The sequence below is a fragment of the Hyla sarda genome, chromosome 3 (assembly GCF_029499605.1).
Source record: "Hyla sarda isolate aHylSar1 chromosome 3, aHylSar1.hap1, whole genome shotgun sequence".
NCBI lineage: Eukaryota > Metazoa > Chordata > Amphibia > Anura > Hylidae > Hyla > Hyla sarda.
Window position 1 is genome coordinate 249086821 of NC_079191.1, and position 27552 is coordinate 249114372.

At 41.1% G+C, this 27552-nt stretch overlaps 1 protein-coding gene across 4 annotated transcripts in view; it reads right to left on the minus strand.

Annotated features, from left to right (window-relative positions):
• Positions 1–27552, minus strand: part of MAN1A1 (mannosidase alpha class 1A member 1) — a 242319-nt gene that overhangs the window by 53187 nt on the left and 161580 nt on the right. For all 4 annotated transcript variants that reach the window (XM_056566448.1, XM_056566445.1, XM_056566447.1 and 1 more), the window contains exon 5: positions 15645–15739. In XM_056566448.1, the coding sequence (XP_056422423.1) occupies positions 15645–15739 (95 nt within the window). The remainder of the gene's footprint in view (positions 1–15644; positions 15740–27552) is intronic.

The window sequence follows — 27552 nt, forward strand, 5'->3', positions numbered from 1 at the left end:
GAGGCGGCACATCGTTGCGGCCGGTGATAGGCTGATGGCTCTCAGACGTTCCTGTCCCCAGCATAGGCATACGTAGGAATGTCCGTTAAAGTTTATTTTGTTTACCTTTTGCAGTCCGGGCAAAGGGATACAGCATACAGTATAGAGTGTAAGCGCCGGCGGCCAGCAACAAACAGGAGGACGAGGAGGGTGATGTGAGTATTTACCCCGATGGGGACAGCGCACCAGGGGGCTGATAATACCGTTTTATACCGTGGAAGCACCATAAGTTACAAAAATACCATGATACACATATTTGGTCATACTGCCCAGCCTAAAATGCATATTTGTGGCCTGCTGGAGGTCATTTTGCAGGGCCCTGGCAGTGCTCCTCCTTGCACAAAGGTGGAGGTAGCGGTCCTGCTGCTGGGTTGTTACTCTCCTATGGCCTCCTCCACATCTCCTGATGTACTGGCCTGTCTCCTGGTAGCGCCTCCATGCTCTGGACACTACGCTGACAGACACAGCAAACCTTCTTGCCACAGCTCACATTGATGTGCCATCTTGGATGAGCTGCACTACCTGAGCCACTTGTGGTAGCATGAGACGGAGTCTAAAACCCACACTAGAGCAAGTGGTCTGTGGTCACCACCTGAAGAAACACTCCTTTATTAGGGGTGTCTTTTTAATTGCCTATAATTTCCGCCTGTTTGTTCCATTTGCACAACAACATGTGAAATTGATTGTCAATCAGTGTTGCTTCCTGAGTGGACAGTGTGATTTCACAGAAGTGTGATTGACTTGGAGTTACATTGTGTTGTTTAAGAGTTCCCTTTATTTTTTTGAGCAGTGTAATTTGCAAAGCAATTGTTGTTTAAGCTGAAATAACCATAATTTGTCTGTACAAAACCCTGACAAATGATAGATTACTGATCTGAGTGGGTTCACTAGATTGTAATAGTTTCTGGTTGTCTAGTCACATTTTTCAGACTTGCTCTCAATCCTAAAACATGCAATTTCTTTTAATATTTAAACAGTTTGCATATGCTCACAAAAAGCTTTTACATGCCAAAATGCACGTAGACAATAGTGTGTCAATAGTGTACACCCCTCGCATTTTTGTAAATAATTATTATATCTTCATGTGACAACACTGAGAAATGACAGTGAGTGCACAGCCTGTATAACAGTGTTTAATGTTGTGTCCCCTCAAAATAGTCATGTGTTTTGTTATTGTTACAAGGTCTCAGGTATGAATGGGGAGCAGGTGGCCCCTCATGGCAAAATAAGGAACTATTAAAAAAAACATCTAAAAAAAAAAAAACTATCTTGCAACTTTTGTGCAGTGTGCTTTATGGTAAAACGGACATGTCCTTTATTCTGTAGGTTAGTACAAAAAAAAAAAAAATGATGCCTATGTTTACATGCTATACTATTATTGTACTACTTTTAAAATAATTAAATTTTCTATTTTACAAAATTTGTTCAAAATGTCCATAGTCTGACCCCCTATAACTTTCTTATTCTGTAAATGCGGATGTATGAGGGCAAATTTTTGCACAGTAATCTATAGGTATCGCTATCCGTTTTTTGTCATTGTATTTACACTCTCCTTACCAATCCTGTTGCACAACATTCTGTTAAAGTATCCATCTTTTTTCTAATGGTGTAGACCTTGTTCAGTTGCCTATTTTCTGCCCATACCTCCTTTTACATGCTTTGTGTGTCTTATTGTTACATCCAACAACATTTTGTAAATCTATTTCTTGAGCAGCTCCATTTAGAGATATGCATGGGCATAGCACTAATCAGTGATATTGGCAAACTATTTCTATTGTTTGCCATACAAGATCATAACTGGAGTGGCCCTGGAGCGAGTAACATGGCATGTGGATTTTTAGAAACTTATCGAACCACCCGTAGCACGATGAGTCTCTAAAAATCCCTTTAACACTTCAGATGCCATGAGAATGGCATCTAAAATGGTTAATGGTGGACAGCAGCATGATTACTGTTGTCCACCATTAGCAAAGTGGTCCCAGTAGTCTATGAAGCGAGTGCGGGATGTACATATATGTCCTGGTGCACCAAGTACCAGGGAGTAGAGATGCGTCCTCAAGGGGTTAAGAATGGATTTACATATGCATTTGGGCTCTATTCCAGGGTGTTAAATGAAAAACTGCACTTCAAGCTACATTAATGTATCCAGACTAATACATAAGGTGGTCATGACAATGACTAGAAAGATATTTATGCACTCTAACACTTTTTACACACAGTAGCCCATATTTATCAATGCAAAAGTACAAGATTACTGGTGCAATATGCTTCAAAACCTGTCTCACTTGCACCAAAGTTATCATGACACTTCCTCATGACACTTCTCCACAGAGTCCGAAAAAAGCATGATCGCTGCAAAAGGGGCATGCCAGGAAAAAAGCAACAAACATCGAAAAGGTCGCAAGCTGTCAGGATCGCAGCTGCACTCTGAAGTTAACCCTATAGATGCTGTTGTCAGCATCCATTACGGTGTCCGCTACCTCTGCTCCACATCGGTGCTCTGCAATGCAAATATTATCATTGAACATTCACAAATAAAACTGTCTTTAACACAGAAACAAATTTACAAAATCATTTTGCACCATTCCCTAAGATGTGGACAGAATGCAGGTGATGTCGCTAGACTTCCTGAGCTCTAGGAGACTGCCATTTTCTTAAGTACTGGATGACTAAATGCCATCACTACAATCCGCTGCATTCCTCACCACCAGGACTCAGACTGCCCATATTTTATGTAGGCAACATGATCACCGGTCTCACAGACACATACGGTAATTGGAGGAAAGTTTGGCACTTTTTACAGGTAGAAGGCCGCAAAAAAAAAAATGCACATAAAAGGTTGAGTCACTTCCCAGAATTCAAATTAAAGGAGTAAAAAGCATAATAAAACACTGCAGGCTGCTGGTAGATTTAATGCGTAAAGCATGCAGAATTGAGAACGCAGCTCCGGACTTAAATACAGGCTGTAAACTCTAGATCAGTAGAGGATATAAAAATTCAGTGTATATCAGACTTTCAAAAGGGGGGGATTTTTTTTTTGGTTTAATAGTTGCAAGAGAAGGGTCATAGATCCAGGAATTTCTTATAGCCATGGTGGAGTCATGTTAGAATGTGTTTTCCTAAATATTAGGAAATGGGCCACTACCTCAGGATATTTTACCTTCCTGAAAGTTAGTTGCCTGTGGAAAATTCTTTTTTGACTAGTATAGAAGTCACTAGTAGGTTGTAAGTCAGCAACAGTGCACTACATTCTTTCATGGAACTGACACTCCTTGTATGCCTTATCCATGTGGATTTTTAATACTAAGCAGCTACCCCCCTCATGAATAGTAGGTGTGTATCAGTATTTTGCACTGTGTGACACCCCCCCCCCCCCAAATATAGTAGTGTGGCTGGTCTTTCATCACGGTGGGAATAGGTTTTTAACCTGCCATTGTACCGGAATCCAGTAAAAATATGGCCTCCTTTCTGTGATTTTAAGTAATATAAGGGATTTTTTTAATCTTTCTTCCTGCCCATTTATTGCCAGCTGTCTGCCCGCACACAGTATATGCAAACTGCTGCCATCAGTGTCCGGTGGGCAAAGGAACCTTAGGAATAGCAAGGACTACTAAGCAAGTGCACATTATTGGAAGTACAAATTCCATGCGCTCAGTGATCATTTAGAAAACCGGATAGTCATAGAAAATATATCATTAAAAATATCTTTAAACCAGAGTCTTAATTGAGTTTATTTGTAATCTAAAAATGATTTTTAAAAACATTGATTTGTTCTAGTGCAGAAACGCTGCACATTTTTTTCAACTGATCTGCAGCATGTGTGTCGACTTCTGCCTAGCTATGAAGAAGGCTGACAAACACAAGCAAGAGTGTGATCTTACTTCTTTAAAAGTTATCAGGTCCACGGAGTGCACATGTATCTACATTAGGGGAAGAGAATACACTGCCAGCTTTTTCCATTTAGTGGCCTTGCTACGTGGCTTCATCTTCAATTAGCTAATTGACTCCATCCATACGACTTCCCAGAAGAAAGATTCCGTGCATCAATTATGATAAAGAGAATTACATTAATTGATTAGAAAAATGAATGCCTTAATGAAGACAAACAGGAAAAGAATGAAGGATTTCTTGCCGCAAAACATTTTCTGAGACATTCTCCAGCTGTGAACTGTTTAGAGACACAATCCTCAACAATCCCCACTGTTTGTCAGCTACGTGCGCAGTTTCACACCAATATGAAGTCGTTCTGAAATGCAAATTTGTAGCATTAAGAAAGTTCATTACTTTGTAGGAATAAGTGCACTTACAAATCACAAACTGATGAAGTCTGAGAATGCCAAGCAGTTTTCATATAATTATGTATATTTAAGGAGGAGATGTGTGACTAGGGATTCCGGTAAATAACAACTGCATCCATACGTAAAGCTCCTAACTGCAGCAGAATGGAAGGCTTTAAACAATTATTGTCTTTAGCATGATAAATGGGGTAGAGGACTTGCTGACAAATATCTGTGCCAGTGATTTGTAAATGGATAAGTATCGGTTCAGCTCTATGTGAAGGTTTTGGAGAAGGTGTCTAATTTTTCAGCTGTAAATTAGAAATAAGATTAAAAAAAATACAACAGGTATCACTGCTTTAAAGGGACAATTATTAAGACTTGCTTCTTTGTGTAGACTCTTAGACAGTAAACTGTATGAGGTCAGTGATAAGAAAAGGACATCCAGTATTACATTTTCCATAAGTACGGTACATGTTTTATCAGTAAGTTAGCAGAAAGCGAACATACTATATGGGCCAATAAACATACAGAGGCGTACTGTTTCATAATATCCACCTTAGACGCTCATTCAGTCCCTCTAAGGTTAAATACACAGCATGAGAGCATACGTACACGATGGGGGAGATTTATCAAAACCTCTCCAGAGGAAAAGTTGCTGAGTTGCCCATAGCAACCAATCAGATCATTTCTTTCATTCTTATCAAGGCCTTTGAAAAATGAAAGAAGCGATCTGATTGGTTGCTATGGGCAACTCAAACTTTTCCTCTGGACAGGTTTTGATAAATCTCCCCCACTGTGTATTATATATGCATCAGAAACACTTTCTGGTATATACATTAACTCCTTATACGTGGAAAAATAAAAAAGTTATAGGGGTCAGAAGACGCCATTTTTAAACGTATACATTTTCCTGCATGTAGTTATGATTTTTTCCAGAAGTACGACAAAATCAAACCTATATAAGTAGGGTATCATTTTAACCGTATGGACCTACAGAATAATGATAAGGTGTCATTTTTACCGAAATATGCACTGCGTACAAACGGAAGCCCCCAAAATTTACAAAATGGCGTTTTTTCTTCGATTTTGTCGCACAATGAATTTTTTTTCCGTTTTGCCGTGAATTTTTGGGTTAAATTACTAATGTCACTGCAAAGTAGAATTGGGGATGCAAAAAATAGGCCATAATATGGATTTTTAGGTGGAAAATTGAAAGGGTTATGATTTTTAAAAAGGTAAGGAGGAAAAAAAAAACTAAAGTGCAAAAACTTAAAAACCCTGAGTCCTTAAGGGGTTAAAAGTTCCTGTAGGGCTCTTTTCTCCTGATAGAGGCCACAATACTGTCCTTTTGGCCTCGCTGCAACTGATTATATAAATGTTTTTAACCAATCCTTGTGGGGGAGGAAAAGCAACAAATGAGGAAGCTTTTGTCCTCACATCTCGTCCTCATACTATTCTCATATGCTGTCCTCAGGTGGGGCTTAGCTGTGATAATGATAGTGAGCCGAAAATAGATGGGGGCGTGGCTTTGTGGGAGTGGACGTGATTTGCCAGCCAGACTGATGCACAACAGGGTTAAAAAAAAACTAAATAAAAAGGGGTGTGGCTTAAAGGGTAGACGTGGCTTTGTGAGATTGGGTGTGGCATGCGAGGAGGGAGAGGCAGAGTGGAGCAAGGTATCGGAAGCCCCATATACTTGCATGGGACATGAAACAAGACCCCCATCCTTCATGTAAGGGATTAGGGTTAATTTATCTATCCTATACATATATTTTTTTTTATTAGACATTAAAGTAACATGTGACCAAGTATTATCGAAATATCTCCAGCTGTACAGACGTTATGCTGGAACATACATTTCCCATAGACTTGCATGGGACTGTAAACAAAAACCCGGCCCTCACAAATGGGGGTGGGTAAGGGCTAAAACCTTAAAGGGGTACTCCGCCCTTAGATATCTTTTCCTCTATCCAAGGATAGGGGATAAGATGTCTGATCGTGGGGGTTGCGGCACTAGGGACCCCCGCGATCTCTTCTGCAGCCCCCTAGTCATCTGCAGCATGGAGCTTAAGCTTGCTCCGTGCCTAGTGACTCGATACAGGGGCCGGTGGTTTGTGATATCAGTGCCCCGCCCCCTTAATGCAAGTCTATGGGAGGGGGTGGGGCTGTGACATCACGACCCGCCGGCCCCTGTATTCTGAGTCATCAGGCACGGGGCAAGCTTTGGCTCTGTGCTGCAGATGACTGGGGGGCTGCAGGTCTTCAGCAGCGGGACCCCGCGATCAGACATCTTATCCCCTATCCTTGGATAGGTGATAAGATGTCTAGGGGCAGAGTACCCCTTTAAGGACGGACCCCTTTTTTACCCTAATGACCACTTTTTTTTTATTGGACATGTGTCTCTAAAGGGTAAAAACATTTGTACGTTTTTTTCTGAGTGGAGCGATTGAGTTTTTTTTCTTGACATATTGTGCTTTATATAAGTGGTGCATTTGTTGTGAAAAACTCTAAAATATTGTGAATAAAAATGGAAAACTTCCGCCATTTCTTTTTTAAATAATTTTTTTATGGTGTTTACTGCGCGGTAATATATATATATATATATATATATATATATATATATATATATATGTTATATTTATTCTGTGGGTCGGAACGATGGTATTTTTTTTCTTTTCTTAACACAATACTTTTATTGAAGAACCTTGATCTCACAGGCTTCCGTAGCAGGCAGACAGGAGGTCATCTGACCACCTGCTTCCATAACAATGATTGCCAACCCACGATTGTGTCACGGCGCCGCCGTTTGTGAACAGGAGGAGCACCCTCACCCTGTCAACACCATAGATGACGTGATCAGGATTGATCATGGCATCTATGGGGTTAATGCTGCCGGGACCCGCGTGACCGCAGTAGCTGGGTCCCGCCGGCGAACTCCTGCAGGACATATGCATACGTCCAGTTGCGCTAACAAACTAGCAACTTTGACATATGCATAAGTCATGAGGCATTGTATGCTTAAGACCATTGTAGGTTGAAAATAGTGTAACCTGATAAATAACTATGTTATAATAGAAGGACAAGAGAGGATCCAACACTTGTTTCGGCCATAGAAATTGCAAGTTATACTTTGTCACAGTGCTAGTTTATTTTTTATTCTACCCTGAATGATCTCCATGCATATAGAGGCTCTTCTCCATTGTTATAGCATATCATAAGTAGCGAGCTGATGGCCCTTTCAACATTTGCAGCATATCATAATATGCACTTTGTTACAGTTTGTTGATAACGCTGTATATATTACTTGAATTACATGGAAATAGTCCTTTAGTTGACCACACACAAAGCCATACATTTTTGAGTTCAAAGTCAACCTAACTGCTCCAGTGCCATTGAACATAAATTATCAGTAGCTGTCTGGCTGCTCTTGTACATAGTCGGTGGCGTTGTTTCAACTATTGTGCAGTTAAGACAATAGGAATCTGCACTCTAAGCTCCTTTACATATTAGGTTATTCTGAATAAAATTGTGTATCTTTTCTATGGTCTAAGTGATCAGAATAATGTCAGGTTTCTTCATGACACAATCCCTTTAAGGGATTATTCACACTATAGAATCTCGGCCTGGAGAGTCCATCTGTGGTGGGCACCAGCAAAACAAAACGCAGCTAGGGATAGTTGGAAATAGTTTCCATAGACTTATTCCACTAAAAGAATTAACATGTCCATTCTTTCGGTGGAAGCTGGGGTCCAGAATTCTATAGTGTAAATGGGGCAGCAGAACCAGTGAAAACAATGGAACACCATTTTCTGCGGAGGAACTCCAAAGCAGAATTCCGCTTGGAAAATATATATTGTGTATGGGCCCTTACAGATCTAAATCCATTGACTCAAATAAAATTTAAACATCAGTGGAAAAACAAATAATAAAAAAAAAAATCATGAAGCTGTCCAAACAAACTCTTGTAGGACACATTGTACTATATTTCAAAGAAGAATCTTATGATCCAGGAAAAATATATTATAATGAAGTTGGTATCACTAGCGTGCAAAATAGTTAATTAAAGCAATTAATAACACTCCAAAATGGCAGGTTTCCATGAGAAATCACAGTAACACAGCATGTACACCAATAACCAAGCACAATACAACAGAGGGAATCTTACATTGCCTAATGATGAATATATCAGGCCTGGGGGCTCTGTAACCTTCATCATGTACAAGGCAAACTGATACATTTTCATGCATTAATTATATCAGTTTGAGGCTTCATTATGTATTCGTCAAAAGAAGCTAAAATTTTCAGAAACTAATATAATCAAACATAATACAAATGAAATGTACAGAAACCGAGAGAGATCCATGCAGCATTTATCATCCTATATATCTTGTGCCACATGGTAAAGACACTGGGGAAAAGTAGCTAAAGGGTTAACAAATGGACAGTAGATAAATTCATTTTTGAGTGGTACTGGAAATCATGTGCCTGTGCAATTGACTGTAGCTTAGTGCCCCCTAAAGCTGCAGTCCCTTTACTCTGATCAACTGGATGTCTTAACCCTTTAATTGAGAGGCAACACACATTTCATAGCACCACTTTATTCAACCATAGGAGACAATAGACCCTCTATTCTCATGAATGGCAGGGGCCAAGTGAGCAGACTCTTAAAAGGGAAACTGGCAGCAGGTTACAATATCCTAACCTGATGACACTTATAGGGACCATTACCATTAGTCAACTTTTGCAAAACTACAACCTTGGCTGTCCTGGCACGTTTAGAGTTGTAGTTTTGCAAAAACTAAAAGGGACACTGGTTTGGAAGCACTGTCATAAGCACTAAAGTAGCTTTAACATGGCACTCCGATGCACCATTTATCTGTACTAACAGTTTTACCGATTTGCAAAGGAGGCTGTTTGGTGCACTGGTGGTGTTCTTTTACCCCTCTGATATGGCTAACCACTCTCCTAATGCCTGCTTCTGAATATAGAGTTGCCCTCCTAAGTATTTATTAGATGTCGCTGTTAAAGAAGTGGGCGGTCAGCCATACAAGTGCACCTGGAGGGAAAGGAACACCCCCAGTGCACCGAACAACCTTGTTTGCTTAATAAAACTAATACTACAATTAAACAGTGTATCATATTAAAGGCAATATAATGCACATGGTAACTTATTAGCATGTATCAGCCGGTAAAGATGCCGTCACCTAATGTCACTTTCCCTTGAACATACAACATCTTTAATACAAAGCCTGGACTGTTCTCTATAAAAGAGCTTCACTTACATGGGAGAAGTTAATTGCTTATTAAATGATACAATACCTTCCTGAAGCCATCACTAGAGGGAGCTTTCTGCATATGGTTTCATTACTTAGATGTAAATGCAATAGCTGTCACATTTCTTCTAATGGTAGGACCCACTCTGAATGAAGCTGCCTTCATATAGCAGCAGATGGGCTCTTCGGTTTGCTTAAACCACAAATTAAAATAAGAGCTTCTCAAACTTTTCTACTAAGGCTGACTAGCAAACAAATCCACCCCCTCCCCCCATCCCCCAGAAGTGTCAACCAAATATCACCATTCAGCACACAAAGTACCTGCCAAACAGCACTACAGGCCATCATGTAGCTAAAAATTCTGACCAAGGAACACTAAATACAACAATGCTGAACCACTGGCAACTACCCCTTTCTGATTGACAAGAGCCAAAGTTATCCTGGAGGTGGAAGGGAAAGTGTAATAGGATTTAGATATCCCGTGTGCGCACATAGCTTAGGGTAGACTTGTATGGAATTACAGCTCACCTCCTCCTTTCTTACTCCACTAGGGCAATGGACCCGCCAGCAGTGCCCCCAACACATTTTGCACCATGAGCACTTAATCATAGTGTGGTTAGTGAGAGTAGGGTGTATTTATTTTATTTAATATATTATATATATTTTTATATATATTTTTATTTTTTTGGTCTTTTTATTTTAACAATAGACCAAGGCACAGAGGTTTTAGAAAATATTGATTTCTCCCATAAAAAAAGCCATAAAATATCCTTACAAAAAATTGCTAGTCCCATAGACTGGATGTTATTGACAATCTGAAGCATTATCCAAGGTTCTATGTAGTTGAATCCAATTATTTGTACTTTTAAAATATTCACTAAAAACAATTGTATATGTAATTAAAGCTAAAATTCTACTCATTTTTGACACCCGGAACCTGCATGACCTTCAGGTATCCTGAACAACTAGATTTACAGAAACAATTAAGGCAATGTTGGTAGGAAATGGCTTTTTAAAGATGTCTAATAATGGATGTTTCAAGAGTTTTGAGGACAAATGCAATTAGAAATGCTGTAAAATGGAAAAAGGTAAAGTGAAACATTCATTTAGCAAGATGCCGATGTAATAGCTTTGCTTATATTACTGCCAACTTGTCTGCCAATGCCATACTGTTAAGTTCTCAAGTGGTTCAAAATTAAATTTGGCTGCTGGTTTTAACTAAATTGTAATTGGAAAATCTAAGTAGTAAAATTGAATTAGTTGAGGTATTTTGGTATAGACTTAAAATAAAATACATAAACAATCAGGAGCTCCAGGAATAACTTGTAATGTGCTAAATATTCTTGCTGTATATTTAAAGGGGTACTCCGCTGCTCAGCGTTTGGAACAAACTGTTCTGAACACTATAGCCGGAAGCTTGTGATGTCATAGCCCTGCCCCCTCGTGATGCCACACCCCCTCCCATAGCCTTGCATTGAGGGGCGGGGGTGACATCCTGAGGGGGCGGGGCTATGACATCACAAGCTGCCGGCTCTAGTGTTTGGAACCGTTTGTTCCAAACGCTGAGCAGCGGAGTACCCCTTTAAAAGGAAAAAAAAGTTTTCATCATCACTTATAGATGTCCTTTTTCACTTTGCAATTCGTGTGTGTCACATTAGTCCCATTGGTCAAATTCTGACAACTCTTAAATCGTGGCAGACCATGATTTTCAGTCAGAGTAAAAAATTGGATGTGCTGAGAAAATGACCGATCGTAGTCACTAGCTGACTACGATCTGGTCCACTGCCTCCTAGAAGTCAATGTGTCTGTACTAGGGATCGACTGATATTGATTTTTTTAGAGCAGATACCGATAACCTGTGAACTTTCAGGCAGAGAGCCGATAACTTATACAGATACTCCGTGCATTATATGGGCACATGACATGTGGTGGTGGTGGTGGGTGCTGTCATGTACCCCCACATATAATGCCCCCGTCATGTGCCCCTCATATAATATCCTGTCATGTGACCCCCACATATAATGCCCCATTGTGACGGATCCATCTGCTGGTTAACCTCTTGGCCCCAATTAGAACGTTGTGGTTAACCGCAGACACCTCTCCATTCCATTCGTACGGGTGGTAGTCGTTCGCCGACCACGCGGCGGCCGTTTTTGGGACCCTAGGAAAAATCAGCAGTGTTCGGTACAAATCCTATGGAACTAAAAACGGACCAGTTATCTACCAAACACCGCTGGAAGCTGCCGCCCGCCTTCCATTTCGTCATTTATATGTTTCAATGTGTTTTCTTGTTGTGTTCTGGGATGGCGATTGTCTCTGTCCTGGGAGATAATTGGATTTCTTCGTCCTGGGAGATAATTGGATTTCTTCCCAGTTGTCTGGGGGATAGAGAGGAGGGAGGTATGGGTAAAGTGCGAAAGGCTTGCGATTGGCTACTGTCCACTAGGTTTTACAGTCTTCCATCAGGTCCCCTAGGGGAGTGTCCACCTGGTGGAGACCTGCCTAAATACCAGGCAGGTAGCCCCATTAAATTCATTCCTGTTTGACCCTCAAGACGGAGCTGGTCTCGTTTGTGGGGGGGAATTACTATTGGGACAGCGCTTTCGTTATTTCTAGCTATGGAAGGAGTTAGACTGATTTGCTGATCGGGAGCGGCCGCGTTCGTATCCTCCGGTCGGGAGTTGGACGGTCGGCTGGAACCAACCTGTGTTCCTGGAGAAGGGGATCATTCCAAGCGGCGGCTTGCTCTACCTGTCGGGAAGTGTCGTAACACCCATGTCCTGTGTTCCTCACATATAATGCCCCCCTGACATGTGCCCCTCACTTATAATTTGCCCTTTTCTGTGCTGCATAATTCCCCTGTAAACAATAAAAAAAAAAATAAAAAAAAAGTACCATAGCAGCTCTCAGTCACCTTTCTCACACACTGCTCCGTTCTTGCAGTGGGAGTGAGAGCTGCAGAGACGTGACCTCCGGAAGCCAGTGCGATGATGTGATGTCATCGCGCTGGCCTGCTGTGGATGGCGTCCCCGCGGCTCTCACTCCCACTGCAAGAATGGAGCAGCGTGTGAGAAAGGTGAGCGAGTGGCGGAGCGGGACAATTGCCCCGTTGCGCGCACCCCCCCCCCCCCCCCCCCCCTGGATCTGCACTGCTTCAGGGCCAGGACTGAAGTCCTGCGATTCATGCACCTGGTGTGCATGCCTTGTTTTGCTGTGTGGAGCAGCGCTGGACACATTATCGGCATGTTAGATGCCGATAGCGATAACTTTCAAAATTGTGAATATCGGCCGATAATATCGGCCAATCCAATAATCGGTCGATCCCTAGTTTGTACCTGTCCTTGCACAGATAAGATTTCAGCCGAATTGAGCTTCCAAAATCGTATCTGTGCTTTGGGGGCTCAAATCATGATGTTAACCCAGGCTTATACATCATGTTTGTTTTCTTATTTGTTGAACCATAATCACTGCATTACCTTTTAGGATAGAACATGCAGTAAATTCGCCAAAATGTAAATGTAATAGAGGTAAAACACGTTCTGAAAACATTAATGCTTTATTGGGGGAGGGGTGGTGTCTGCTCAGGGGATGAATTTTACTGTATGCTGCTTCATTCAAACACCTCAAAATCACTGATTGAGTTATTAAGTTTATCACCAATACACAAGTTTCAAAAGAATTGAATCAGACAGCAAGAAACATTAGCTTTGTCCGACGTAGCCAAAATCCTACTTCACTTATAAGGTTATTAGCCTCATTTTTCATTGTTGCCTTAATGCAAAACACAAATTCATATTCCAAACCGGGAATAGCTGCTTTGAAGGATTATGTATACAAGAACCTCCATGAGACAAATGGATTTAGACCGCATTATGTGCTCAGGACAATTCTTCTGTATGGGTGTTGAGCTAAGAATATATGCACACAGTACTGTCTATAAGATAAGATCTTACTCAGACTAAATTTAATCCACAAGGACTATTGTCCGCCTTATAGCGAGAAGTGTATGTACGTGAAATAAGATTAACGGAATAGATATGGCGTTATTCTGTGAAATTAGTAGCGGGACAGAATGTAAAGATCACCAATTGTCTGCCCAGCTTCTCCACTGGCATCAAAAACAAAAGCACTGGCCAGCATTACCTCATCCCTCACAGGACCAAAATCTCATCGCTATTTTTGTCCTAAAACTTGCTGGGTGTTCATTAAGAACAGTTATCCATCTCCAAGTCCTTACAAGATTCTGTACAAGCAGCGGATTCTTTCTTTCTTTCTTTCTTTCATAGTACATAATTAGATAATAGGTCAAAAATTATTACTCAATTATAAAGTCAATAGCTGCAGTTATAATATATTAAAACAGAGGCACCTAGACCCATAGTATAATTTTATATATATACAAATAAGAGAAGAAGCCCGGCACTGCTGTCCAAACGAGACCTATCCCAGACCAGAAGTCAGTAACTATTCACACAACTCGTGCGGTGGCGGGGGTGCAATCCAAAAGGCATAGACAGGTAATATCCAAAACAGTAGAAAAACGAAAGATGCACTCACCCGGTAGTCTTGATAGCAGAAGACTTTATTGATACATCTGTACAGCACACAGGCGGGTAGGCGCAGAGGAGCAACCTCGCAGCGACAAGCTGTTTCCTGCGCACAAAGCGCACTTCGGGCTGCTGATCTGCGCCGCCACTCAGGTGAGTATTAAATAGATGATCACTGGGTTGCCATGGAGACATCTAAACAAAATACAAGCAGCAGTACAGAGCAAGGTAAAACCAATCACAGGAATGGATTGATGTCATCCCGATCATCAAGACCGGCTGGGTCCAGAGCTTCCAGTTTAAGTATCCAGCATGCTTCACACTGAAGGAGCTGTCTATGTCTATTCCCCCCGTCTTCTGCTATCAAGACTCCCGGGTGAGTGCATCCTTTTGTTTTAATTTTATATCTATCTATCTCTATAGTTAAAGTATAACGGCAGCACACCAAAGTAGTGAATCAATAAAGTGTTATTTTATTCCAGGGATATAGAGACAACGTTTCAGCGGTCTCTCACCACCATTTTCAAGTGAAAATGGCGGTGAGAGACCGCTGAAATGTTGTCTCTATATCCCTGGAATAAAATAACACTTTATTGATTCACTACTTTGGTGTGCTGCCGTTATACTTTAACTATCAAGAGGAACCAGAGCACCGAGGTTCAATTGTGCCTGCACCCACCTCACCCTAGCTGGATGTGCTGCTTTATATGGACTTTATATCTATATCTATCTATCTATCTATATCTCTCTATCTCTCTCTCTCTATCTATGGCAAAATGTGACCACCCAGGTTGCTACGCAGTCTTACTTTATGTTGAGAGTTTGGACAAGTTATTGAGTATCTCGCCACAGGATTTACATTTCGTCCCTCTATACAGAAGTGGGCTACACTCACATACCTTATTTTCTCAGAGCATATAGGGGAGACAATGTTTTGCAGCTGTAAAATAATTCTTATACACAAAATCTCTGAAATTACTGATGCAATTCTTGACTCTTGCCTTTGCTAAAAGGTATCAACATACAGTACATTAACTCTAATGCTTATCATTCCTAATATTGTCATGGCAAGAACCACTCTACACCAACTTGTAGCATTCGGACACTTAACACTTAAAGGGGTACTCCGGTGGAAAACATTTTTTTAAATCAACTGGTGAATACTACAGAGGAAGTTATTTTCTTTTTGGATTTCTTTTCTGTCTGTCCACAGTGCTCTCTGCTGACACCTCTGTCCATGTCAGGAATATGCCGATATGCATATATGCAGCGTGTTTCATGCTGTGTATTTCAGGTTTGAAATAAGCCGCATATTTCTGTGATAGCAAAGTCTATGGGAGTAGTAATAAACACCCATAAACTTTGCTAGCAAAAGGCAGCATAAAATATGCTACATTTAAGTTACGTGTGACCCTACCCTCACCTTAAATTTACTTTTACAAAAAAAAATAAAAAATACAAAACCTAATTCAACATGTTGAAATCTAAACTACATCATTACTTACCTCTTCATGTTTAACAGGGCCCAAGGAATTCCAGTTGGTGTATTGAAAGCAGGCAGTAGTTTCTCTCCAAGTTCTACCGCTTTTCTTCTAAATATCTATTATAAAAATAAAACAATCTTTTAGTTGCTTGCATGGGTCTAACAAGCACTTTCAACAAACATTAATATTGTTACATTTGAATATGAACCTAATTGATAGATTATATTATCCTGGAATGCTGTCTATCTAGTTTATATACAAGCATACTGCAGAAATTGGGTGTCGACGGTGTGAAGGAGATTTTGTCGCATTCCAACAAAAGCGCCAGTTTAGTACAATTTATTTGTCAAGCCCTCACTTTTATACTCAGTAACAATTCCTTTTTAGTTTGAGGATTCTTGGTATATGCAAATCGGGGGGGGGGGTGGCTATGGGCACCCCTCTAACTTGCACTTTTGCTAATTTATATGTAGCATATTTTGAAAATAAATCAATCTTTACAGTAAAATTTTTTCCTCAGGTCCGTTAGATGCTCTCAGGTTTGTTGATGACGTGTTCATCGACTGGGATGGCACCATGATGAACTTTGAGGATTTTGTTAAATATCTTAATACGGGTAATGATATGAATCTTAGATTTACGTATTAGATAGATGCTAAGCAAATGGAATTTCTGGATGTACTAGTAAAGGTTGAAAATGATGAACTATCTACCTCCGGTTTCAGAAAGCCTACTGCCTCCAATGCCCTCCTTCAGTTCTCCAGCTATCATCCAGGGCATGTAAAAACGTCACTGCCTTATAGCCAATTTTTACACCTTTGTCGAATTAATAGCTTGGATTAATTTTTTATTTTTTTTTACAGCCTGCTGGAGAACTGAATGAGCGCTTGGAGTTGCATGGATATCCTAAGGATATCTTGGATAAGGCCCTCGAGAGGGCCTCTGCACAGGACAGGAGGGATCTCCTGTACAAGAAGAGAAAAAAAGATCTTAGTTTAATTATGACAGTCCTCGTTTTTCACTTTCTTTTTATTTCAGCCCCCTGGAAAAGATCATCAGATCCGCAATTAATGAAAACTGGTCTCTGATTAACAATGATTCCGATTTAGGAAAGTTAGTGCATGAGAAACAGATGGTTACAATCACTAGTAGCAACTTTTCCTCTATACCTAAGAGTCAAGATTGGCTCGCCAGTGCGAGCCCAGTAGGTAACTGCAAATGCGGTTCATGTACTTGGTGGCCGGCATTTAAATCCTGGAAAAAGTGAGTTTATAGGAGGGGAAACAATTGTAGTACACAACCTCATTACTTGTAGAACACAATGGGTGGTCTATGCTATGAAATGTAGTTGTGGGCGGTTTTATGTTGGCAGCACAAAAAGAGCTTTGAATAATAGGTTCAGAGAACATGTCTATTCCGTTCGATCAAAAAAAACAAACAAAAAAAAATTAATAAAGGTTCTCCATGCTTTATTGATCATATGAACACTGTCCATGGAGGTGACTGAGGTAATTTTCTCTTTTAAGGTTTGGAGCAGGTGAACGCAAGAGAATATCGATAGGAAAAAAACTCCTGCTCCAGGTAGAGGCTAAATGGATTATTAAGCTTAAAGGGCTCCGCCCCCTCTTGACGTCACAGCCCGCCCCCTAAATGCAAGTCTATGGGAGGGGTGTGACGGCTGCCATGCCCCCTCCCATAGACTTGCATTAATGAGGCAGGCTGTGATGTCACGAGGGGCGGAGCCGTGAGGTCATGATGCTCCTGCCCCTGCATTGCCCGTCATTACGCACAGAGCGAGTTTGCTCTGTGCAGTGATGACAGCAGGGTACCGCAGCTGAGATTGTGGGGGTCCCCAGCAGCGGGATCCCCATGATCAGACATCTTATCCCCTATATTTTGGAAAGGGGATAAGATGGGTAGGGGCAGAGTACCCCTTTAATGCCTTTTAAGGTATTTCTTGTATTTTTTAGTTTTCTAATTCTTTTACACCTGGACTTGCATACGTCACCAGGCGGAGCTATATTACGGTGATGCCGTGGAAGCAAGGGAGGGTCTGATGAAGCTTGCAGACGCACTTGCAAAATGAAGTTACCCAACATGTTGCTGACTTGCGGCGTCCCCTAAGCCTTGTCCGTGTTTGCACCCTGTATCTACTGCACCTTTGAAATAAAGAAGCCTTGTGACCACTAGACTGGTGAGTGACTACCTATCCTTAATTAGCTGCTGAACCCAACGTACCCATATTACAGTTTAAAAATGTAACATTGAATATGGATCCTAGATAATGTTAAAAAACTTTGTCCAATTCGGACACATGCACATGTTTAATCACTGCCCATGTTTTCATAGTCATTAACCCCTTAACGACCAAGGACATAAATTTATGTCCTGATGCGGTGGTACTTCGCGCACCAGGACGTACATTTACATCCTGTACATGACCGCGAGCATCGCAGCGATGTTCGAGTCATGCGCGGTAGATCTCGGCTGCTGATAGCAGCCAGGGTCCACCGGTAATGGCAGACATCCACGATTGCGGGTGTCTGCCATTAACCCCTCAGATGCCGTGATCAATACAGGTCACCGCATCTGCGGCAGTGCAGCTACATTTTATGCAGATCTGATCGCCCGCAGCACGGCCGCAGGGATCAGATCAGCTACCCTCACCTGCCTCCGCTGCCTTCTTGGCTTCTTCTGCCTTCCACCAGACCAGAAGATCGCTGAGAATATTGATCAGAGCTATGCCCTATGGGAAGACAGACTGATCTGCAATAGGCAAGCAGCTTGGTGTGAAGAAATCAACTGTGGGTGCAATTATTAGCAAATGGAAGACCTACAAGACCACTGATAATTTCCCTCGATCTGGGGCTCCATGCAAGCTCTCACCCCGTGGTGTCAAAATGATCACATAAATGGTGAGCAAAAACCCAGAACCACATAGGGGGCCCAGTGAATGACTTGCAGAGAGCTGGGACTAAAGTAACAAAAGCTACCATCAGTAACACTAATACTGGGAGGGACTCAAATCATGCAGTGCCAGACATGTCTCCCTGCTTAAGCCAGTACATGTCCGGGCACAAACGAAGTTTGCTAGAGAGCATTTGGATGATCCAGAAGAGTACTGGGAGAAACCAAAAGCAAACTAGAACTTTTTGGTAAAAACTCAATTCGTTGTGTTTGGAGGAGAAAGAATGGTGAGTTGCATCCAAATAACACCATACCTACTGTAAAGCATGGGGGTGGAAACATCATGCTTTGGGGCTGTTTTTCTGCTAAGGGACCAGGACGATTGATCCATGTAAAGGAAAGAATTAATGGGGCCATGTATCGTGAGATTTTGAGTGAAAACCTCCTTCCATCAGCAACTCATTAAAGATTAAACGTGGCTGGGTCTTTCGGCATGACAATGATCCCAAACACACCTTCGCAAGAAGCATTTAAAGGTCATGGAGTGGCCTAGTCAGTTTTTAGATCTCAACCCCATAGAAAACCTTAGGAGGGAGTTGAAAGTCTGTGTTGCCCAGCGACAGCCCCAAAACATCCCTGCATGCAGGAATATTTATATGTTTAACATTGTCATCTTCTGACCCCCTATAACTTTTATTTTTCTGCGTACGGGCCAGTTTGAGGGCTAATTTTTTGCGCCGTGATCAGAAGTTTTTATCGGTACAATTTTTATAGTGATGAGGCTTTTTTGATCGCTTTTTATTCATTTTTCAATTATATAAAAAGTGACCAAAAATACGCTATATTGGACTTTGTAATTTTTTTGCGCGTACGCATTGACCGTGCGGTTTAATTAACTATATATTTTTATAGTTTGGGCATTTCCGCATGCAGCGATACCACATGTTTATTTTTATTTACACTGTTTTTTTTTTTAAATGGGAAAGGGGGCTGATTCTTACTTTTATTAGGGAAGGTGTTAAATGATCTTTATTAAAAAAAAAAAATGTACACACTTTTTTGCATGGTTATAGGCCCCCCTGGTGGTTCTTTCACTGCACATACCGATCTCATGCACAGATAATTGCCGTGCATTGACACGGCAAAGATCAGTGTAATCGGTGGCTGATTGCTCAAGCCTGGATCTCAGGCTTGGAGCAATCAATCACTGATCAGACGTGACAGAAGCAGGTGAGGGGACCTTTGCTCGCCTTCTAGCTGATCGGGACATCGCGATTTCACCACAATGGTCCTGATCAGCACGACTGAGCTGCCGGGAAGCTTTTACTTTCATTTTAGATGCGGCGATCAACTTTGAACGCCGCATCATCTTTGTCTTATAGTAGGATTGTCTTGGTTGCTATAAGCAACAAAGTTTCCTACTGTAAGACAGTTTGATTAATCTGCCTCTTGGTTCTTTATTAAAATTCAAGAGTTGATCATAGCCATTGAGGATGCCATTATAGCCATTGAGGATGTTTTGCTATTCTTTCCTTTTAAACTATCAAAAATCCAACCAGCCCACAGTGGGACTATCAACTGACCACAGGCACACATCACTAATGTAGTTAGTACACACACTCTATTTAATAGCAGTAGCTTTTAGTAACATTAAAGGGCTGGAAATTTATATCTGTGTATATTGCTGCCTATTGTCCCCCAAGCAGACACTCAAGGAATTAGAATGGGCAACAAGATTATTTTGGATTGTGAAGATTTAAATTATTAATTCTGTCAAAAAGAAAGCTAGTGTAAGGTTTTTACATCAAGCACACTGATGGAACTAGACATCGCACTAAACAAGATGCATTACTTTCTTTGCAAATGTTCAGAGTCAACTCCCAAAAGACCACAAACAGAATCTCTCAGAAAAGAAAAGGAAAAAAAAAATGGATCAAGACAGATAATTTTACTTATTACACAGTTTATAAGGAACCCTTAGTACCAATCATTGAATAGGTTTGTACTCAATTTGTTTCTATCCACACATGTCAAACTCCAGGCCTGGAGGATGCCAAAACATTTTATGCAACTGCCAGGTCCAGACGCATTTCCGAGCTTGTAGCTGCTCCCTGTACTAGCGCTGCCCCCAGTGCAAGCTCTGGCTGCAAACACTGCATTTGGAGCAACGAGGATGCAGTCAGCAGAAGTGCCGCACCAAACAGGAAGTAGGTGCCATTTTGGATTATGTGCTTGAATGTTCACACCACTGTTTAGAAAATAACAGTTGCCCAGGGCAAGACAAAGCCAGGTGACTGGTGACTCAAAGCCCTGCTCCTGTCCAATTGTATAAAACTATAGATTTGCCTAAATTACTGTAGTGTTTCAATAAGAATCACAGAATGTTGTGACAAAGCAACCTGTCCCTGCTCCATGCTGCCTGAACCATGAACTGTTCCCTTCAACAAGGGTGTAAAAACAACAATATTTCAGTATTATTTTAATAACAGCGAGAATACACAAGGTATGTGTGCTTGTTACTAATAATGTTACTAAAATTAAGAAAGTGTGCATAAAGTTCAGTACAGAATTTCCAGGCAGGCAAAGGTAGAATAAACCAATGAACTGACCATGGAGTAATGTGCAATGGCAGGATTAACTGATAGTCAGGCTGAAATGAAGTTTGCATCCTGCAGGGCATGTAGCAGCAGAGGTTATTGACAGAGAGATCAATATATTGAAATCCTCTAGCGCTGAAGGGTAACTATTTAAAGTGTAATGGAACCATATCATGGTCAGCAAAATTCCCTGAACGAAAAAATAAAAAAAACAGCTTCCACAACTTATTAAATGTAACAGTGTGTGCCCTGCATATCCATTTTGCAATTTATGTATTGATTGTTAACCTTAGAAAACACTACAGAGAAAACACAATTTAACAGTCTACTGCCACAGTGTGTGAATGGCATGTACAGTATATATTGTATTTAGGCTAGGGATACACAGCCAATTTTGCACACAAAATGTCTGCATTGACATAAGGCCAGATTCCTATAAAGAAACCTTCAGAATGAGTTGTGTTCAAGATGTTAGGGAGCACAAGTCAATGTGATGTAAGGTTATGTTCACATTAAATCTGAGCCTCTGATGGTAAATAGGTAGTCCTGGGAAACTAAAATGTATCCCATAGCCACAGGATAGGGGATGTGTCTGATTGTGGGGGGGTCCGACTAAGAACTCTTGTATGGGGGGCCAGCCTCTCCCAGCTATAGTCACCAGTCCCTGAAGCACTCCATCCATCCCACTCGGAGATTAGCAGGAGTGACAGCTACTCAGTCAATCATTGCCAAGACGGCACCCCTTCTCAGCTGGTGATTGGCTGAGTTGGCCATCAGTCCTGCTGCAAGTGTGGGGACAGGAGAGCTGAGGAATATGGCGAGTATAGCAGGGAGAGACGGGCACTGTACAAGAGACTGCTCAGGTCCCAGCAGTCAGATTTCCGTGATCAGACACTTATCCACAGGGTAAGGAATAAGTTTAATTGCCCAGACTACCAGTTTAACAGGAAGAACACTGACACACACTAATCAAAAATCTTGATTGAATTTAATGAACAATGAAAATAATAAGTCATGACTAAACAGCTTTATTTATTCTTCACCATGTTGACCCCCTTAAATGCGTATACCTATGGGGATTGTCTTCAGTACCATCATGTGAGCATTCTGTAATATTTCTATGTATTCATATTAGATAACGATAACTGCAGGCCTAATATAAGAGTGCAAGTTGCTCTCTGTATAGCAAAGCAGTAAATAATATGCTTGTAATGAATGAGCCTCTGTTTAGTTGAATTGCCATTTCCTAACATTTGTATGGACAAATGCAAAACCACCACACATGATGCAATTAGTATTTCTATTAAACGCCTGGGTTGCTTCAGAAAAAGAAAGCACACAGGAAAAAATATCCAGCAGAATGCAAACAATACAGAGAAAAGGTCATCATTATTTAGACTGTATTCCAGAAGACAGCAGCTGTCTGTAATGTGCACAATCCCCAGATCCGCTGGTAATCGCAAGCATCTTTTATCACATACCCTCTGCTAAGCTTCAAGCATCTGGTTCCCAATTTTCCTATTACATTTAGCTCTGTGTATGGAACAGAAACTAGAGCAGCAAATAGCCATTATATTCATGTGAGCTCAAGTATGAACAAAAGATACTACTTTGCATATAAACTATCCAGTATAACAGACAACTTGTGAGTGCTGATTTGCAGCAGGCAAATAGGTCCTTGAATGTGAGACTACAATTAGGTACTCATCACCGAGAGCGCCGGACGCAGAAGCCTCGCTCCTGGCCTCATAAATTTCACTCTCTTTTAATTCGAATGCTATTAAGTGACTTGGTGTCATGACATACTCAGCTACCAGCATTTAGACCGGTGAAAGACAGGTACTAGGCGAATGACTATAGATAATCCAAGACTATGCATTTTACAAGACAAGGAGTGTCATTAAAAAAGGCACCACCAAAACACTATACACCGAGGCACATGTATAAAAACTGTCTGATTACTATTACTCTAGAGACCGTGTAGATGGGCACCTAGACACTTATGGTATAATCTCAGGAGAACATCTTAAAAAGGTGTGGGTCACATCTTTAGGCCTTTATGAAAGCCATTATAGCAGCCACAACCAGGAGAAGACTAAAAGGCAAACGTCTCATGGATAAACCCTTATAAAAAGGCTTTCAAAGTTTTACTTCAATTATAATTTATTTATTTTACAAAAAAAGTATTCAAATCTTAAACACGTTAATGCATCAACATGTGTTGATGTGGCAGGCAGCATGGGCAATGGCCGCTTTGCTCAGGTATTTTCAGGCCAAATTGAAATATTTTTCACCTAATTTTGTAGGCAAACTAAGTTTTGCGTACTTGAATCTGACTACATGTCTTGCTACACCAGAGTCCTAAAAAATGGTGCCTGGCAAAGCCACGGATGCTGTATGCCCAGAGATGTCAAACAGCTAACCCTAGTAATTTCATTCTACGTCTAAAGTACTGAACTATAGAACAAAATGTACTTATTGCAGCAGTGAAATCCCAGCTGTGCTCATCCATTACAGCATCCTCATTCTGATTTAAATGTAAATCTAAGTGACAGTAAGGCCCTTAGTTTGGAATATCATTCGACTGTCACTTACAATCCATCTCTTTCACATTAAAGGTGGCTGCGACATCTACTTTCTGGGATCATGTGTTTATTTTAGTAATCAACAGATGTCAAGGTTTACATGCTCTGTACAGAGCAGACAGAAGAAACTATATTCTCTACAGCAAAGGCTTCAAAAGAAAATCTAATAAAAATGAAATACAATGATCTATTCTGCATTCCGTGCCAGTGGATCAATACCAATACCAATTTACAGTGTGCAAACAGAAAATTGCATGAAAAATTGCTTTGCGTAATCTACAATTTACTACAATTGTTTAGATTTAACACATAAAAAAATTTGCCTAATTATATACCTAGAATGAGACTTCATCTATAGTGTAGTACAGTAAAAGCAAAGTCAGAAGAGTTATATAATATGAGTTTGTTCTATTATAGGCACCAAACTAAGCCATGGCAGGACAAAGTGAACGTTCTTTTTGCCATTTTATGTCATTTTACTCCTAGAGGCAGATATTCCACTCCTGGAGGTGAAGTCCATGATAATGCTTATAGGATAACTAACTTTAAAGAAGCAGCATCATGGAAGAAAACGTATCTCCTATCCGAAGGATTGGGAATAAGTTTTAGATCGCGGGAAGTCCGAGCGATGGGGCCCCCTGCAATCTCCTGTATGGAGCCTCAACTCCCCTTCACAGCAGCACGTCACGAAACCCCCCCCCCCCCAAAGTGGGGCCGCCATGCTCCCTCTATAGGAGAGCCGTAGATTACCGAACGGCTCTGCCACAGAGATATATGGAGGTGGTGTGGCAGCTCCCGCTTCGGGCGGGGGGCGTGACACACCTCTGTGAATGAGAGCCGGGGCTCCAAACAAGAGATTGCAGGGGGCCCCAGCGCTCTGACCATGCATACGCACTGCATCCCGCGTCCTTAAGGACGTAGGGCCTATGGATACGCCCGTGGGAATTCTGGTCCCCGCCACTAGCCGTTTTGGGACCGGACCGGGATGCCTGCTGAAATCATTCAGCAGGCATCCCAGCACGCCGAGTGGGGTCCTGAGACCCCCCCCCCCCCATGTCGGCGATCACAGGAAATTGCATGTCAATTCAGAAATGCAATTTTCTGCTATTCTGGGCTGATCGGGTCTCTGGTAACCCGATAGCCCAGGAAATAGGTATGATCGGAGCTGTCAGTGACAGCCCCAATCATCCTGAGGGATAGGAGCGAGGTTGCAGTGCTTAAGCCTCCTCCTATCCCCTGCCATTAGTCAGCAATGAGTGCTGACCAATGGCAGTTGAAGACGGGGGTTGCCATGGAAACCCCCTGCTCTGCTCACCCCTGGATGTCTTGCAGGACAGGGGGAGAAGATGGCGGCCGGTACCTGCAAAGAAGATGCCGTGGGGACCGCTGATCGTGGGTGACATCAGCGGCGCAGGTAGGGAGGCGACAGCGTGGAGCATCAAGGAAGGTGGCAGTAAAGCGATCTTTACTGCTGCATTCCTAGTGGTTGCCAAACTGCAACTCCCAGTTGTAGTTTTGCAACATCTGGAGGGTCACAGTTTGGAGACCACTATTATAGTGGTGCCCAAACGGTAACCCTCCAGATGTTGCAAAACTACAACTCTCAGCATGCCTAGACTTCCCAGGCATGCTGGGAGTTGTAGTTCTGTAACATCTGTCCCTTATGATTTTGCAATTTTCATGAAAACTTTGAAGCCCTCCAATGTTTTCAAAAAGTAAAAATATGTCCATTTTATGATGCCAACATAAAGTAGACATATTGCAATTGTGAATCAATATAAAATTTATTTGGAATATCCATTTTCCTTACAAGCAGAGAGTTTCTAAGTTAAAAAATGCTAAATTTTCATGAACTTTGGGGATTTTTCACCCGGAAAGGATGCAAGTAACGACAAAAATTTACCACTAAACTAAATAAGAATAGGTCACGAAAAAACAGTCTCAGAATCAGAATAATCAGTAAAAGCATCTTAGAGTTATTAATGCTTAAAGTGACAGTGGTCAGAATTGCAAAAAAGGGCTGCATCCTTAAGGTGAAAATGAGCTGCATCCTTAAGGGGTTAAGACATTGTTTATAACAAGACTAACATGCAGATTACTCCTACATGAGCAGAAGAGAATGACAGCTGCTCCTATAAATACGAGTGGTTCCTACCGCACAGACTTTTCTTTACTCATGTAGATCAGTAGCTGGACATTTTACTATACAGTATTAACATCTGTCTTCTGCAGACTTAACAGTAGGTGGTGCCTCCGTTAACAGATTTATCCTCTGGCATTGCAAGTCACAAAAAAAGCCGTGTAATATAAATGATATCCTTTAATAATGTTAAGCTAACATTTCCTCCCTGGATAGGAATGGTGCGGTCTAAAATATTTTATGGCATGGAAGTACTCTGGAATACGTTTCTGCTTTAAAACACTTATGTCATCCATTTGTATCTGATGCAGGATGAAGGCAGAGATAACAATATATTTAAAAGGATAGCTAGTAAAAAGACATATGCAAACTGAAAGAAGCTGTACATTATTAAAGGCAATGCAGTATAAAAACCACATTGTCCATGGAAGAAGAAAACCTACTTTATCTGACCACTGGCTGAAAGTCAGGCCTTGGATGGAGGAGATGACAAATGCTTCCAGCTGTCATGTTGGAAAAGATCGGCATGCTAAACCTATTTTTCTCATAGATGAGCAAAAAGATGGTATTCTGTACTGAAGAAAAGTCCAAGGATGCTGGGCACTATACTGATTTTAAGTTTCTATTATGTGGAGCTCAAAATGAACAAGCAAATAGTGGTGTTAAGAGCAACATAAGTGGAAGAAAACAAAAAACAACAAAAAACAAACACATGGACCAAGACAGACCCATGTTTATTATTTTTTTAAACAAACATGCAACATGATGCAGTCCTTGAGGCACTTTGTCATATTAAAGGGGTTATCCAGGAATAGAAAAACAGAGCTCATACCTTTCAAAAACAGCGCCACATCTGTCCCCAGGTTGGGTGTGATTTTACAACTTGGCCCTATTCACTTCAATAGAACTGAGCTGCAGTACCAAATCCAACCTGGAAACAAATGGAGTGTTTTTTTTTTCTTCAAGAAATTAGCTCTATTTTTCTATTCCTGGATAACCCCTTAAATACAATACTGGAAGATTAAAAAAAAAATTCTAATATTTAGAAGACCTAACATGTAAAATAATACAGAAGAAATGAGTATCTGAAGTACAAGAATCATCAACTTGTTGTCAATGTAATGTTCATAAGGGCCATACAGCAATTTATTAATTTATATATTATTTATAATTTATATTTCTGTTGCAGCAGGCTCTCATTATCTTCAATGGCATTTTGCCACACCGAGTACACTGCAGAATTTCCACTGCTCTGCAAATATAATGAGAACGTTCATTCCTTCATTGGAATCTGCTCAGAAATGCATTGCTGTCTATGGTGATAGTGCATGTTTGAGCAGTCCTAACTGGAATGATCAGTCCATGCCTGTGGCAAACATTCTACATAGTATATAGTGTGAACGTAACCTTATTCTGCTACTGAAGGAGCTCTGAAACATGTTCAGCTAATAGACGCTCAAAGACCTGAAAAGTTACCACAGTACACTGCCACTAATATCTACATACCCACTGCAGTGCTGTTATGAGCCATATATACACCTGAATGCACCAGCCGGAAGCGGAAGCAGTTTCCCATAAGCGTTCTCCATAGCATAGAGGTCATTTCTCCATTCTATAGGCCATTAAATGCCACATTATATTTAAGATTTTTTCCACTTTAGTTTTTTCCTCCTCACCTTTTAAAAATCATAACCCTTTCA